This window comes from Cynocephalus volans, chromosome 11, assembly GCF_027409185.1.
Source record: "Cynocephalus volans isolate mCynVol1 chromosome 11, mCynVol1.pri, whole genome shotgun sequence".
In the NCBI taxonomy this organism is placed as follows: Eukaryota; Metazoa; Chordata; class Mammalia; order Dermoptera; family Cynocephalidae; genus Cynocephalus; species Cynocephalus volans.
Window position 1 is genome coordinate 128,517,320 of NC_084470.1, and position 17,460 is coordinate 128,534,779.

The 17,460-nt window shown below is 41.0% G+C and overlaps 1 protein-coding gene across 1 annotated transcript in view; it reads right to left on the reverse strand.

Annotated features, from left to right (window-relative positions):
* Positions 1-572: 572 nt before the first annotated feature.
* Positions 573-17,460, reverse strand: part of CRB1 (crumbs cell polarity complex component 1) — a gene marked incomplete at its 5' end in the record, with an annotated part of 145,600 nt that continues 128,712 nt past the window's right edge. Inside the window, one exon of the mRNA XM_063115280.1 lies at positions 573-788. Within this exon, the coding sequence (XP_062971350.1) occupies positions 573-788 (216 nt within the window). The remainder of the gene's footprint in view (positions 789-17,460) is intronic.

Genomic DNA, 17,460 nt, shown 5'->3' on the forward strand with positions numbered 1-17,460 from the left:
ACTCAGAAAAGAGAACAACCATATTTCAATTTTTATTTATTGCCATTGGGTCACTTTTTAAATCATAGGTCATTCCCATGGCTTTCTCTGAATCCATGATCGAAGGACAAAGTGTACATCTCATCATCGGTGTACAACTGAAACCTTTCATCACATGATAGGAGGGAAAGAAATATTTTATTTTTTTCCATAGTTTTTGTGTTTAATAAATGGCAGTTGCTAGCTAAATGGCAAAATAAAAAGTTGTCCCCAAGTTGCAAAGAGTAAAGAGTTTAAGTGACAGCCATTGGAGCTTTTCCCAAAAGACACTGTTCTCTGGAAGATGTTTTTGCTAGTTGTAAGGCTGAAATAACTGGTACACAGACATTGTTTTGTGATTGGCTAATATAATAAAACAATGGTATCAGGTCGAACCACTATGAAAGTCCTTAAGGTGGGCAAAGGAGTCCTTCCCACCGTTCCAGTGTAACCCCAGTTGTATCTTAATATCTCCAGGTATGCCAGAAAGCCACCTGAGAGCAGTCATCACGTTCACCAGGTGTGGCTCCCTTTCTCAAAGGGTCAGAATGCTCCTACACCAGCCTCTCCATCGCAGGGGGCGCCACCGTGCTCCACATTTCCACGCGAGAGCCCTCCTTTTCCTGACGGCTCGGCCTGTAGGTTCCCTGAGTGGCCCTTTTGTTGGAGGTGACAACGGAAGCAACAACGGCCAGTAAGAGGATCAATAACAAGACTAATGTCACTGAGCCAATGGCGGTGAAAATCTCCGAGATCAAGTCATCTGCCAACTGGAAGGATTGAAACAATTGTGAATTCTAGAGCAAAGGTAGATGTTGAGGACAGTGGAACTACCCTGGAATGAAAACCACCCAGAGCCAGCTGGTACCACTCAGTTCTGTAAAAAGACCAAGGTATTAGAGGTATTAAATCTTATTAAAAAATAAGATTTTCTTATTCCCAGATCCCATGAAAATGATGATATATCTAGCATCCAAGGCCTATAGTCATAAAGCGTGGCATGAAATATCTACTGTGCTTATTTGTATATTTGTAAAATTGTTCTAAATCTAGAGGAATGTATTACTCACACTCTCTTCCCTCCCTTGTCAAAAGTTGTAATTTGGGACTGAAGAAATGGTTGTTTTATAGCCTTTTTTGGGGGGGGGAGGGAGGAAGCAAATTAAATTAGCTGGGTCTGGTGGGAAAGATCCTGAAACAGAGGAACTATGGTATGATGGTCTCATAGGCGGTTCCCACAGTCATCATGTCGATTTGGATTTGATGTGACAACTTAACCTGAACACCTAGCCACAGAGAGCTGCAGGCTGAGCCATCTCGAGGAGCTGGATGCTCGGCTGTCAGGAGTGTACCTTGCACACAATGGTTTGTTTCATGTTGATTCCAATGTGTTTGCAAAGCACTTTTTAGCAAACCTGAACTCTATCAGGTTAGCAATGTGTCGCGTGAAATCAAGATTGAGTTGTACAGAAATATAAAAGACACGAGTTTGAATCTTTAAATGTGTTTTTTTGGAGAAATATTTCTCTCAGAGTAAAAGGAGGTGTAAACTATTTTACCTTCTTGTTTAGCTTTCTCTGTGACCCACATTACCAAACCAATCTACTGTTACAAATGTTGGTTTGCTTTTTTATGTTAACATCTTAGGGAGTTTGAATGTCTTTACTATCCGTGGGTTTTTTTCCTTCCCTGTGCCTCAGTTTAAATCATTATATAATTTATATAATACTGTAATGTTTTCATAACGTTGTCTTGAGTCTACACACTATAAGCCTTGCTCAAGTGTGGCTCATTAGTTCGTTCATTCATTCAACAATACTTATTGACCATTTACTATGGGCATTTACTAAGCTAAGAAACAAAAATATTAAGGTAAACCAAAGTTTAGAATCTAGAGCTCAGATTCTGGGAATAGGAGAAGAGGAGGAAACGTACACACACACAAATAATCATAATACATTATAAATATGTGTTATGATAGTGTCGTAAGTTAATTGTATGGGGGTGTAGGTGGAGAAAGATTAGAATGAGATGTGATTGTTTTTCAAAAGATGAGGGGACATTTAAGTATTCCAAGCAGGAAATTCCATTTGGATAAAGCAATTCGAAATAAAGAAAGGCAAGAAGGTATAAAAGTCTGTAGAATTTGGGGAAACAGTAAGAAATCCAGAGTGACCAAAGGTAGAGTCCATGGATGTGTATGTTTGAATTGGGAAAGGATTAAAAGAGTTGATGAGGAATAAAACTGTAAAAGAGATGAATCATGCCAAGAAATTTTACATTAAAATTTAGACTTTGTCTTGTTGTAGTCAGTGGTGGACACTAACGGTGCTTAAGCAAGAGTGTGACATGATCAGATCTGGTCACAGGGAGATGGTAGCAGATGAGGGACGGGAGAGGGCACTGGTGAGGACGGAACTGGAGGCAGGGAAATCAGGAGTTCGTCTGATTGGTCATGATGAGAGATGACCCAGGTCTAAATTTAGCAAAGGAGAGAGAATTGAAGGAAAGACTGGTCAAGAGAGATCTGCAAGGGAGAGTCAGCGTCATCCCACGCTGGATTGCATGGGTGTGGGAGGAGAAGAGGAAAGATGGAAACGGCTGGTGGGTTGGGATGTCATCATGAAACTGGGTACACGGCAGGAGAAACGGGTTTGTGCGGGAAGACTATGAGTTCAGGGTTGGAAAAGCTGGTTTCAGGTGCCTAGAACACACGCAGGGATATGCTATTATTAGAAAACTGGAAATAATTACTCCCCCCTCTCCATGTTCACATTACTAGAACAATTCAGGGTCATGACAACTTTTCATCCTCCTTATAGAATTTCAGATAATTCAGTATTTTTTGAGAAGAATAGTTTACCGCAAGTACAGGGAAAGGTCTCCATCCGTCCTGTTTGGTCATGTTTTGTGAGCAATTGCATCTTTTATCACTAGAGGTAGTTCTAGGCTGGGAAAAATGAACAGAGCCATAGACTTGGTCTTGAAAGGTGAAAAGTCTGGGACACAGAAGGGCAGATAGAATCTGACTAGCAACGAACCCTTGGTGTTATGTAGAGACCTTTAGATAATGTGCACTTTTATTCTCAGAGGTTGGTTTAATCTTAATCTGTCCTGTAAATGATGTCCTCTTCAAAAGTAAATGGCTGTTCTCCTGGATGAGTGAGGTGGCAGTGTCCACACCCATGCAGACGAGAGAACAGTCATTTGGTTTGCTCCTGTTTCCTGACTTTGCTGGATCCTTCTCTTCTCGTTCCACCTGAAACTGACTCCACTGGGGGAGTGAAAGCCACCCAGACCCTCTCATCTGTTGCATTGCAACTGGAGAGTGAAGGGGACTCATGGGGGCAGGTCCTGAGTCCTTGTTAGTACCACAGTTCTGGTGGAACCAGAGGGCTATTCCGCTTTATACACCTTGTGGCCCATAAAAAACCAACACCCTCCTCTGTGGTTGCTTCACTGTCCTCAGAAATGTGGTGAGAATGAGAGAGGAAGTCCGAGGCCTGGGATGCAGCCCCATCTCTGCCTCTTGTGTACTCAAGAGGTCAAGGGCTCGGCCCGTACACGCAGAGGCCTGGGTTTGATTTGAGTCTCTGCCACTGATTTGTGTGAACACGAGCAATTCACTTCACCTCTCAGAGACTGGTTTTCATCGCCTATAAAGCTGGGTATTAATATCAACTTCAAAGGACAGGACTACATGAAACACAAGGAATGCAGAATACACAAAGCACGGTCTATAGTAAGTTCTCAATACACAAAAATATTAGTAGCCATCAATACACCGTTTATCATTATCCCTAATTCTATTATAAAAGATAAACTAGAACTCCCTCAAGACCTTGCAGCCTGACCAAAGGAGCCAACCTAAAAACCTAATATTGCAATCCCAAGCCTCAGATAAAGTTTTTGATGAAATGGTTCTTCTAACTGTATCAAATAGGGCATGTCATTAAGCTTTGGAGTGAAGTTGAATGAGGAAGCTTTTGAAATCGTTTCTGGAGGACCTGTGCTTTTGAATTCTCGTGGTTGAAAGGCTTTTTTCTGCTCTGCAATTCTTCAACCATGCTTAAAATATACAGCACTGGGATGGATCTTTTGATAATTGAAACTGCTGTGACACATGAACTGATGACGGAGGCCTCCAAGTGCGGGACGAGATTTAAGGCCAGTCCTGTTTGGATGGGTTGTGTGTCTAACACTGTGCTTTTGAATAACCTTTTCCTGAAAAGATATACCCCAGATTAATTACACAGATCAAGTAAAATTCGTTTTCTAAAAAGTGACATGCCGCAATCTGTATTGTTATTATGTTAACATCTCTCTAAAATGTACATTTTATATAATTAATTTAAACTGTGATTTCTTTGAACTCTATCAGCCGAATGAAATAAATATGTGTTTCATTTTTTTCCCCCTCAAAGAGTGCCGATTCCGAAACATCGTCTGGGTTGTGGCGTATACAGGACCCAAGGCATGGTTATACGAAGGCATTTTGAAGTGAAACTCAAAACTTGTTTTGAACCTTTTCACCTGACTCCTGTATGCTGGAATATGCTGGAACCATATGTTAGTTTTGTTAGTTTTTTTTTAATTCCAGAAAAGGAATTTCATATAGTTTTTTTCAGAAGGGAGACTAGAAACAACAGGCATTTGCTAAACAGAGATGGGTTTGAATCCAGTTCCTCCGTTTGGTTAGTATACTTAGCCTATGTGTGCTGTTTCTCCACCTGTACCGTGGGGACAGTAATTCCCTTACCTTAGAATTATTCTGAGAATTGTGGCATTCAGCGTGTAAAGAGCTTCTCACACTGCATAGGCACAGAATGAGAGCTCGATCCGTGTTGTAGCTCTCACTTATTATTACCCAAAGGGGCCCTTCCCTGGCTGATTCCCTGGTCCTGCTTAGATTTCGGAACTCCTACCACCCACAGCCTACTCTTGTGAAACATCAGCATTCAAAGCTGAACTTGGGAACGATAAGGGCAGTCTCATTGCCGCCCACACCTGCTGATGCGGAGCTGGCAGAAGGGTGTGCCGTCTGGGTCCATCAGGATCAACTCTTGCCTTAGTAATTGATTACTGAACAGCTCATCTAATTTTGAAAACACGAAATGAGCTGGGTGTCTGCCAAAAAAAAAAAAAAAAGGAAATGGGACAATTTCTGTTCTCAGCATCAGGATCTACCGTCACAATATTTGGAGCAGATGACAACATTCAGAAGAAGGTGCAAACAATAAATACATTGGAAGGAGCCCTGAAAAAAATATGAAGCGTTACATAATTTCTTGGAAAACTTGACTTCACATTTCCAAGTGAAAGGAGGTAACATTAAAGCTTTGACTTAATGTGAGGAAATGTAAAAACTGATGCTGCTACCGTCACCTTTTAGGTCCTTCTTTCTCTCACGCTTGGGTTTTATAAAATCAGCAGAAGTGTGTTTGTGTTTAAAAAGAGCAGCAATATTTGGAGTTAAAAACTGGGCCCAGGGAAGCAGTACCGTGGAGTGAATTACTTCAAGTTCTTTTTGGAATTCAGTTATATATCAGTATGCAGAAATATGTAGACACAGTTTAGGACGGGAAGTTCAAATGCTTCAGTGCGCCAGCTGATGACAGGTTAAGTTCCAGCTTCAATATGTGAGTTTCTGAAACTAGTATGTGTGTGCGCGCGTGTGTGTGTGCGCGCGTGTGCGTGTGTGCGCGCGTGTGCATGTGTGTGTGCGTGTGTGTGCGTGTGCATGTGTGTGTGCGGGTGCATGTGTGTGTGGTTTTACATGAGTAACTATGTAAAACCATTATGTACTATTATGAGAATTAGTAATTACTTTAAGCATGTTGTGTTTTTAAAACACTGATTAGAATATTTATCTTCTATTTGCATATCTAAAGCAAAATAAAGACATCTCTTTAACTTTCACCCCCAAATTAAAAAAAGAAAAGGAAAGGAATATCCCATACTTAAGACTTCAGAGAGCAGTCGTTGTGAATTTCTATTATAACAAGCAGATCTTCGTTCTGGTGGATGGTAAAACCCTCCCACACAGACCTGGGTCCTTGAACTCTACCTTATCAGTGAATTGCTAGAAACAGCCGTTTCCATAGAAATACTGAATATGTGCCAGAACTCTGTTTTTAAAATTAATATTGCTGCAGCAGCCAATTTTTAACCTTATTGTCCAATTTACAGTTTAAGTGGGAAAATAAGGCACTAAAAAGCCAAAAGAGAGAACTTGGGACGTGTCCTGGTACATTGAAGGGAGACACAGCCAGGTGCCTCTTTTGCCTTATAAAGAGCTTGAGAATCTGAAGCAACGATGGCCTCGATGGCCTCGGGGGTCACTGTGCCCTTCCCTCCGAGCAGCAGACCGGCAGCTGGAGCAAGGACGGATGGGATCTGAGCTGCTCGCCAAGTACAAATTTCTCCTTGGAACTGCCCCATCTAATCTGCTTCTCCTAGAAAACATGCAACCTCTCACTGGGATTGCTGAGAACACCACGAGGGCCCCCTCCCTGGGCTGTGTAACTGCAGTTAGCAGGGTTTGAAGTCCCTTCCTGGAAAAAGAAGAAATCTGGCATCAAGCCTTTCTCATTACTCCTCACCACGTGGTTACAATTCTTTACGTCGATGCTGACTGGGGGTCTATCAGGGGGCTGGGGAGGGAAAAACTGGGCTGAGATGAGACAGTTCAGGGAATCACAGCCTGGAAGGTGTCCTGGGAACCTTCCGATGTGATTATCATCCCAGGCCCTGTCGAAGAGGCTGGAATAGCTACTGTGGAAATTTCCCGTGGATACACTGGACGTAAATGAGAAAAAGGAGCTGATCTAGCACAGAGATATACACCAGTGTTAGGAACACTAGCTCCAGCTTAAACCATCTTCCTCTTTCATACATTACCCCAGGCGTGGTTCGTCTCCTCTCATGGACCTTTAGAGAAAGAGCTCAATTATAATGAGATTCGAGATGTTCTATGACAGTGCTCGTATAAGGGACACATTTATTCCTGCATCCGACAATTACTGAACACATACTGTGTGCAAGCACAGTCCAGCGGTGAGCCAAACGGTCCTGGCCCCCACCAGTCCAGGCCTCGGGTCGGTAACCCTGACGTTCCACGACCTCTTTCCTCCTCAGGACACCAGATTTTAGGCAGAAGCGTAGATGCAGCCAGAAGTTTAAAGACACTGCTTTCTTATGTTTCTCTCTGTGAGCAGGTGGTGCAAGTGATATCATTATTTTCCTTGGAACACAAGGACTGTGAATAAAAATTATCTCACTTTTTGTATCCTACAAGAACCAAATCCCAGCAGCCCAAACTCAGATTTCATTATGTTTTGTAAATTTATTGCTTAAAGATAATAGCTAATCATTTCTTCTGACCCCGTGCCAGAGGTTTGCCAGATGTTTTACACAAAGAAACCACTTCAATTCTCTTAATAACCCTATGAGGCAGGTGTTACTATTTTCTGTCACCTTCTCAGGGAGGCCTCCGCTGACCACCTTCCTCTTTTGCCATCAGCTCCACTTCTGTCGAGCAGGCAGCGCTGCATGACGTCTGTGCAGTTTTGTGAGTCCCCACTGTAATGGAAGCTCCCCTAAGGCACACGTGTTTGTCTTCCTCATTCTTGTCTGTCTCCCCAGAACCTGGGACAGCATCTGTCCCACAGAGACACAGTGACAACTGCCATTTGACAGAAGGAGGTTAAAAGTTAAAGAGCTTGTCCAGTAGCACATGACGAGCCACTGAATTTATCAACACGGCACTTCTTCCTTTTGGGATTTTTACCTAATAAAATCCTCAGCGTGTGTCTGACAGAGGAAGGGAAGCAATTTGCTCTCTGGCTCCCATGAAGCGGGGCCACCTCCGTGGTGTGGCTGCAAAAATGTGGTGTGGCAGATACGGAACCATATGACCGAGGAGCCAACTGGGCATGAAGATAGTTGGGTCTTATTATCAGCCACAAGCGATCTGGTTTTACATTTCTTGCCTCTCATATCCAGGATGGAAGTGTCATCAGGTGACTCAGGCAGGAGCTGCTCATGATGACAATTGAGATAAGAAAAAAAAACAAAAATCCCAAAAGAAGCAGCAGCCAGTCATTTCTACATGTGAATTATTCTTTTTGTCTCAGTTAGTTGAACTACTGGACATTAGCGGGGCCAATGCTGGTCTCAGAAAAGCTGGGTGGACAGTCGTAATTACTCTTGCTTTTTCTCTTCTTTATTTTATTTCAGAAAAGAGTGGTTGCTCACTGAAGACTCAGTGTGTGCATCGTGCAGCCCTAACCCCCGCGCCTCGTCGCTGCTGTGTGCCCACACTCGCCCGCTCACAGCCCGTCGCCTGCCATCCTGCTCAGACCCCTCCTCTGCATGCCCGCAGTCACAACCCTGGTCTAAGTCATGACTGTCTTTTGCCTGGGGAATGAAACTGTCCTCTTGCCACCCTCTTTTCCCTTAGAATCTACATCCTTCATCCAACCCTACAGGGGACAAAACCAAACAAACAAAAATGACCTTGTTTACCTGTCTGAGAAGCCCATGGGAATGAACTATATCAAATCTAACCATATTAAACCTAATTTGCTAATTTTTAAGTCAAGGCCCTTTAAATGTGAGTTTCCATTTCCTAGTGACATCTACCTAGCACCCTGCATTCCAAAAAGCAACTTTCTCTACCTGCCACTTCTCCATCTAAAACACATCATCGATTCAGTCATACCTCTTCTCTTTCTAGAACACTATTCGAACTTTCTCTGCACTCTGCAAAGCCTCTGCAGGAAAGCCCCTGAGACTCCTGTCCCTGTGTCTTTTATACAGCAACGTCCAGGGCCAGCACGTGTTTGAGAAGAGCCTCGCTAGGCCAGAACGGCCTGAAGCGTACACTTGAATGTGTTGCTGCTGCTCACTGTAAGTTAAGTCAAATTCGCCCTCTCCCTTGGGACTGTAAGGAATGAGTATCTGTTTACTCTGGGACTTTCCAATAATACAAAATGCAGTGCTTTGCACAAAGTGACTGATCAATTATTATTGACTTGCACACTTGTAATGCTCATTACTCTGTTTAATGCAGTGTTTAATTCCTTTCAGCCATAAGAAGAGTTGTATATAGCCCAGAAAGTTTACTGGTGGTGCAATTCATTCCCTCATTTATTCATGCATTCATTCACCCACTCAATACATTTTTACCGGATGCTTTCAAAATTTCAGAAATCATATTAGGTCCTGGAGACATGGAATTAAAAGGCATAGTCATTGTCTTTTTAAAAGACATCCCTATTTAGTGGTGGTGCCTGGGAGTGGGGCAGCTATATAAATAACCACGGTTCCATGTGGGGGTGTTAGGTTAGAGGTGGGTGTGAAAGAAGACAGGGGGGAAGGAAGGAGGATCTCGCTGCATCTCTCAAGTTTCTCAAAGGAAGTTGCTGGGAGAATGAGGTAAAGAGGGGCATTTTAGGCAGAAGCAAACACCATGATCCAGTTGCTTTAAGGAACAAGAAGCGTGGCCTTAGTGCTGGGACACTTCCTGCTTGCCTGGGAAGCTTTACAGAGGCTAAGTTCTCATGTAGAATCGCCAGTGGAGAAATAGAACGAGACGTGGCAGCTCATTTGCAAAGAAAGCATTCACCCAACCTGGGCATGCAACGCATACCGGTACTGTTTAGGAAGCTCTGTTTCCTCTCCCTCAGTGCAGAGGAAGGCCAGAGCCATGTGAGCAATTTCACGTGTATTCGTTGCTGGTTCCTTCCTAGCCCATATGAACTATACCAGTTATTGGAAACATATTAGCTTCATTATTTTAGTTCTCTTTCTATATATATATCAAGAGTCCTATACTAACCTGCAATCTGTAGTGCAGAAAAGGATTTGAGTTTCCTTGTACCCTATCTCTGCCATAGTACATAGATTTTAGAAAGTGATTGATGAATATGTCCATTGATGTTACACACAATTTCAAAAGCAAGAGACTATTTAGTGGCGAATGAATTAAAAGGGCAGGTGTGTTGTTTGAGGTTAAAACATATTAAAAAGACATGACAACTGACAACTAAGTGCAATTGATTGTAACCTGGAGCAAAAAAATTTATAAAGGACATTGGGAGAACTGGAGAAATCTGCATATGGATAGTATAGGAGATGTTAAATTTCCTTAATGCAATACTAGCCTGTGGTTGTATAAGGAAGTCCTCTTTCTCAGGAAATACTTGCTGAAATATTTAGTGGCAAAATGTTGTGGTGTTTGCAACCTACTTTTTAATGATTCAGCAAAAAATACATGTATATAGGTAGCAAGAAACTGGAGGTAGCAAAATGTTAAAAAGTTGGTGAATCTGGGTGAAGGTTATACATATATTCACTGTACCTTTTAAAAGTGTCTATTTCCTAGGTTTGAATTTTTTCCAAAAAGACATTGGGAAAGTAATTTATTTGTTTGTTTGTTTGTTTCTTGTTTTTTGGCAGCTGGCTGGTAAGGGGATCTGAACCCTTGACTTTGATGTTAGCAGTACCACACTCTAACCAAGTAAGCTAACCTGCCAGTCTGAAAAGTAATATTTTTAAAAATAATTCTTATAATGGAAAACCCCCCAAATCTGCAGATCTTGCTTCTTCCACTGCCCCTTCCTTGGCTATTCTACACCTCGCTTCCTGTCCTCTTTGTACTCACATTGCACAGTAAATCTTGTTTCCACTCATGATCTTATTTCCCCTCTAGCACCAAGAAATGGATCACATCCATTAGTTTCCTTACGTATTTGGTCCGAACGCTGCCTGCCAGTGCCTAGCACAGTGCCAGGCACACAGTGGGTGTTCATGGACTTTCGCATGGTCCACTGGTGTCACCGTTCTTGACCTAAAACCCATACGTTGGTCCTTTTCTCAATGGATACCTTTCTTCTTTTCAGCTTTCTTTAGTTGGTTAAAAGCTACTATTAGTTCATTCTCACATCATGCAGGAAAAAGAATGCCCAATCCCTGATATCCTTATGCCTTATCACATATCCCTTCAGCAAAGGTAATCTAGACCGTGTCATTGTATTTATTGCCCCCCAAATCAAAACCAGTTGCCAAAGTAATGAAGGTCTATTGGTTTGTGTTGACTTAATCCATGTCAGAGGAGCTTTGGGAGCATATAAGGATAATTTGACCAGCAAAAGGAAAGCCATAAAAATGATCAAAAAGCCAATAGATATGCTGAGAACACCATGCTTATTTTACTGAGGATTTATGGCCAACTTATCAGAAAATTATTTGGTCCAAGTCTACATTCAAATAAGTCCCTCAGTAATTCAGCAAAGATTCCAGCCTGTGAAAAAATAGCCTCCTATAATGAGATACCCTAGCAACTCCTAACTTGCAGCACATGTAGTTTAATTTTCAACAGTTGTGAGACTGCAGTAAATCCCAGAATTTTTTTGGAATCACTAGTCCCACTGATACCTCAGACCTGCATTAAATTACCAGAATATGAGCCGCAGTATAGCAGAGCCGACTGCACTGTCCCTTCTGACATACCTACCTAAGTGTTTATTAATCAAATGGAGCTTGAATGTCGGCCATACCCCAGATGGCAGCAGTGCCAGCTCCTGCTGTGTCCCAGCAGAAGTGGATGCCAAATTACCAGGCTCTGCCATACCATGTCAGCTTTGCCCCAGGCCCAACTCTGGAGGTTGTAGTTTATTGACCAGACTCAAACTGGCTTCCCCTCGTGTAGGTGATAAAGTGTGGCGTCCAGTCACCCACGTAAAATGTATTACTTTAACTTTGACAGCTTGTCGTTGAAGTCCTTGTTTATATAATCTATTGTGCCATTTACTCCATTCTTATTTTAAAAAGCAAACATAGAAATAAAAGCCCTTTCTTTCAGTGTTTTATTGATGAATGTCTATATCTTGCACCTTCTCTTAAATAATCTCAGGAGTAGCTATTTCTAGTGTCACTGTCGGTTTACATCAAATGATCAGACTTTCAGTTCCAAACTCTGCCTAGTGGAAGATGAAAGCCACATATCACGCTTTAATGGGAGGCCTTTCCCTGCACAACCTGCTCTCTTCAAAATAGTTTGAGACTTGGTACGTCTAACAGAGATGGATCCTGGGAAGCTAAGGGGCTGGTCGGATCTGCAGTGAGCATGATTAAAATCTATGAGCTTTTAGCAACTGGAAACACCAAGGTATCTGACAATCAGCAAAGACAGGAGCCTTCACATTGTGAAGATTTATTAAAATAGTATTTAGTTTTAGAGCTAAAGGGTTTTTGTGCTCGCTTCGGCAGCACATATACTAAAAAAAAAGAGCTAAAGGGTTTTTTCAGAAGTCAGGCTTTCAAATTCCAAATATACTATTTGGTAAAAAAAAAAAAAAAAAGTCTTCAACGTTAGCAGGATAAGAATTAAAAAAAAACCCCAAAACAACCTTACGTTTGACCTTACTAACAGTCCACCTACGTGCCCAAAAACACAGTCGGGGAAAAGGATATGTTTACATTAGTACTGAGGAATCTATAACATTTCTTCTGGGAGGGAACAAAAATAAAGTCTTTTTTTCTGTTAGTTTAAAAATACTGTGGAACTAAAATTGATTTGTCTCTATGTACAAATTTAGCACAAAATTTAATAGCCTATTATAAAATTAGATCAGATAATATAGCTGAAATGGTTATTCTCTACTTTTGGATCTCTAAGTCTATGTGATATATGAGGGCACTTCAAAAAGTTCGTGGAAAGATTGGTCTTATTTTTTAATTCTATTTTTCGATGAACTTTTTGAAGTACCCTTGTACATACAGTAATTAAGATATGCCAAATGTTTACATCTCCCTTTGAAATAATAGTTCAGGAGATCCTTGCCCAGGAAAGGACGGGGGAGCAGAAGTACCCAGAACTCTGTCCCCTTCCTACAAAAGGCTCAGAGTACAAATTTCACGAAGACTCCACTTCTTTTGCCACTAGTTAATTTTTAGTGGCTGTTTTAATAAAATGAAGATCAAATTATCGGTTTCCTACTCATCTTAGAGACCTATTGAAAAGAAATGAGATAACCCAGCTAAAGTGCTTGATATATTTTAGTTCTATTACGCTATTCTCAAAATATAAGCTTTTTTTTTCCTGGATAATTTTTTTTTGATTACTGCATTTTCTCATATTCTGTGTCCTATTGACATTTGAGTCATTTACTTTCTTTGTTCTGAATTTTGAAGTAATTGCTGAGAGAATAGTCCCCTTACCAGTTTAAATAATCTGACACATAGAGAACTTTTTTTTAACTCACAGAGACTTAAAATTGAGAATTCAAACTGGAAACGAAGCCTCTTCAGTTCTGTGGTGCACACAATTCCTTCTTCTTTTTCTCATACCCTGGAATAACAGTCCCCCCTGCCCCTTAAAAAAAATTATTTCCCTTGGGTCTATAACTTTGTATTCAATCACCACTTCTATTGCTTGTCCTGGAGGTTATGGCCGTGTTAGGAGCCTCAGGAAGAAAACCATGATTAGTCACTAGGATTGAAAAATCCTCCTCCATGCTGTTTACAAGGATTAGTGCCAATTCTCCAGACGTGCTCAGCGCTCATGTTCTTTTCAGGGTCATCCTGCCTGCACAGCACAGATTAAACACACAGCCTCCGTATTTTCAGTGTTATGAGTCGATGCATTTACATTCCACTGACAGCATTGGGTGTAAAGGGAAGCCATCTGCTCCGATTTAACAACACAAGAAGTAGCAACAACTTTGACAAGAGAAAAGAAGTCCACGTAGCTCAGCTCAGTCCAAGTACTCCTCCTTGTGTGCTGGACCTGGGCAGAAATCACCTCCATATTAAAAGACATTTTTATTCTTCAGCGATTCTTAGAAGTTGGTCTTCTATCAGAAGGTTTCATTTTTCTCTTTTATTAAACATTGTTTGGTACTATTTCCTTAGGGCTCTTTTCCTAGTTTTAGGGATCCAGAATAAATATATTATTTCTACTACACAGGTGACAACTATATCCTCATTTGTGCATCCTATACAGACAATTAATCTTTCCAGTATCTAGCTCATTTTCTACAATGGGATCACCGGCAAAATACTTTGGAACTAAAAGGTGGTATGTAGGAAAAAGGGAAAAGCAATTAAAATCTGAGGATTTAGTATGTTCCTGGCATTTTACATGCCATCTCCTTTTAATTTCACAACAATCTGATGATATAGAGATTATTGCCCTATTTAAAAGTCGATTTAAGCAATTTGTCCAAAGTCACACAGCTAGTCGGCAGTAGTTTTGGTGTCTAAATTGTCAGAGCTTGTTTAATTACATACACCTTCATTCTACACAGAACACTTATTATGCAGATAAAACCCCCAATTTGCCCCATAATTCAAACTGTGTTACCCTCAGTTCACATATTTACACAGCGATTAGAAGAGTAATAGTACTTATTTTATATTTCTGGTCCCTTACTGTGTTCAGTGCTTATATAACCAGTCATGCTTCCCTGATTATCAATGTTTATTTAATTTTTTAGGGCTTTGCATGTTAGAAAAGGCATCAATAAAGTAGGTTGATGGGTGAAAGGGTTTTGTTTGTGAGTCTAGCACAGTGTCTAGCACACAGTAGGTATCTGGGAGGTAAGCTGACTTTATGAATCGTGCTTGCATAGACCCTGCAAAATTCTGCAGGGGAACAAAGAAAAGAACTCATAATTCACAATTTTCAGTCCTGTGCTTCTAACACTCAGCATGTCTACCAAGAAATAAAACAACTAAACTGCAGAAATCTCCCAGGGTTGTTGCTCGTATAAAACAGCCATGTGCTACTCTCCAGTTTTAACACAATGTTATCAGGCGATGATTAAGAAGGAAGCTGTTTCAGTGCTTCACAGTGTCAAAAAACAAGATATCAAGCCAACAACTCCCTTTTTAGGTGCAGCACTTAGATTGCAGCCATGTATTGCTTCCAACTGTAAATATTAACCACGAAGAAAGGAAAGAGCTTCATCGGCTGTGGGCTGCCTGAGCTCAGCAAATTACGTGACACTCTGGCATTATTTGCTGAGCTGTAGATAATTGTATTTCTTTTTAACAAGTTTCCATGTATTTTTACTCCATCAGTAGGTTCTTGAATCAATGCCTAGATTAGGTTTGACTAACATCAGCACAATTTGACTTTGATGGAAAGTTTGAAATTTATACATAATTTAAAATTATTATTATTTTTTCTTGTTTCGTTGTGTTGTCTAACTGAGTCTTCTCCTACTTCGGAGAGTTTCCTTTCGATTGTTGCTCAGAATTCCTTTTCAGTCCTTTCAAGGGTTTCCTGCTCTATGGGGTCAGGTATTTGAGAATTACTGTGTTCTTTTGCGGGTGCCATATTTTCTTGCATTTTTGTATTTCTACTATCTCTGTGTTGATGTCTGGTCATCTGGTAGAGCAGTTGCTTCTTTTATTACTCTGGAGTGGGCTTTGAGGAGAGAGACATCCTCTTCTTTTTCCGGTCTTGACTGGTGACTTTCCTTGTGTCAGTGTAGTTGAGTGTCTGGTGGGCCACCCGTACGGTAGCTGCGGCTACTGCTGTGATGTCTGCCACTTCTGCAGCAGCTGTGGCTATGGCAGTGGCTGCGGCGGGCCACCATGCAGAAGTGGTGTTTTAGGTGTGCTCCTGGGGATGCTGCCCTTGGCTCCTGCCTTAGGACCCTGGGCATACTCTCTTGCCTGCTTCTGGGCAGAGGGAGCTGCCCGTAATTAAAAATTATACTTCCATTTCTTAATTTCCCAGTAAAGGTAGCTCATTCTTTTGGATGCCATAGCATTTATACCTGGTTTCCCCAAACACGTTGGTTCCTTTGCCTCTGAGTGACTAAAAGACTCTACAATATTTTTAGAAAAAAGGAGAACATCATTGGGACAGACTAAGGAGGCCTTTCACGTTTCACCCATTGCCAAAATGATCTGAGGTTTCCACAAGCATGGGAGAACTGAAGAGTAGCTTTTATATTCCTTTTGAGACACTAAATCTCAAAACCATTATAGGAGCTCCTGTTTATTAAGATGTAATATAAAAAAAGAAATGGCCTGTAAATTACTTATGTGACAACATACACACATATCTCACGATATATATGGTATATAAATGTTAGTTTTATTGCCTGAATTTAATAAACACCAATAGATAAGGATGGTGATACGCTAGTCCTTAAAATGCTAAGTAGTTTCATTGCAATGGTACACTGCCGCCTATGAAAAGCCTGACGCAAAAAGTTTATCCTCCACTACCATGTACAAAATCAAGGAAGAGAAAATTCTATGTGCAGAACATGTGGAAAAGTCTAACAACTTTTATTCATAAGAACATACTTTTTAATTTATGTAGCAAAAATTCTAATTGGCATGTTCTCTGCCATGGACTCCTATAATTCATGGCATATTACACTTTTGTCTTAAGCATGACTTCAAGACCCATATGTTTCTATACTTGGAAATCTGTATTCAAGGAACACACCATCTTTTTCTCTTTTCTCCATCAACTTCAGACTTCACGACATTTTACAGGTGCCCATTTTTTTTTTTTAATTGAACTGACACATTAGATGACATTTTAAAACAAATGCAGCACTCCTGGACATAGTGATGAGCAGGGCCTGATATATATATCCAGGTGCTACTTGGTATGTTTGCCAGACAGAGGGGAAGGCTTTATAGATCCATGTATTAAGCCCAATCTGGACCTCAGTTTACACCAAGAGAACATAATAGAAGCTTGTTCTTTATAATTGTAATCTGTGATCATTGGAACGTACTCATATCTTTAAAAAGGGAAATGAACCAAGGATGGTGACCTCGCACTAGCTAACAGTGCTGTGTGAGTTAACTCACAGATGCAGCCTACTCTTCCCTTACAGAATAATTAATTTGAAGAGGCAGCCATGCAGACGATTTGCCCTCATATCCATGTGCGTCACCTTCCTGATTCCCATAATCCATCCCTGGCTCTTTACATCCCAGAATGCCTCTTTGCAACGTCTCACATTTCCTCCCTCAAAAGAGCGATGGCCTGTTCTCCCAGGTGGAGATCCTGTGGAATACTCCACTTCTGTTTCAAGGCAAAAGACTAATTATACACAGCTACACACAGAAGCTGCCTCTCTTTAGCTCACTTCGCAAGGTGAATGTGAAACTCGGTGTCGTCGCTTAAGGTTCTGCAAATAAATTTTTAAATGGAGGTGCTTATGTTGGTTTCTCTAATTTGAGAACTTTTATATTAGTAATTAAGTGGCAGTGCAGTGATACCAGCCAAACACACACAACCTTTAAACTCAAGAAGTTGCAAATTAGGATAATTTACATACGCCAGTCATGATTATCTTTAGCACTCACAGGACTTAATGGTAAACATAAATAGATATCAGATCCCATTAGGGCCATAGAACAAATTTTACAATCTCATTCCCAATTACATTCCTCATTTAC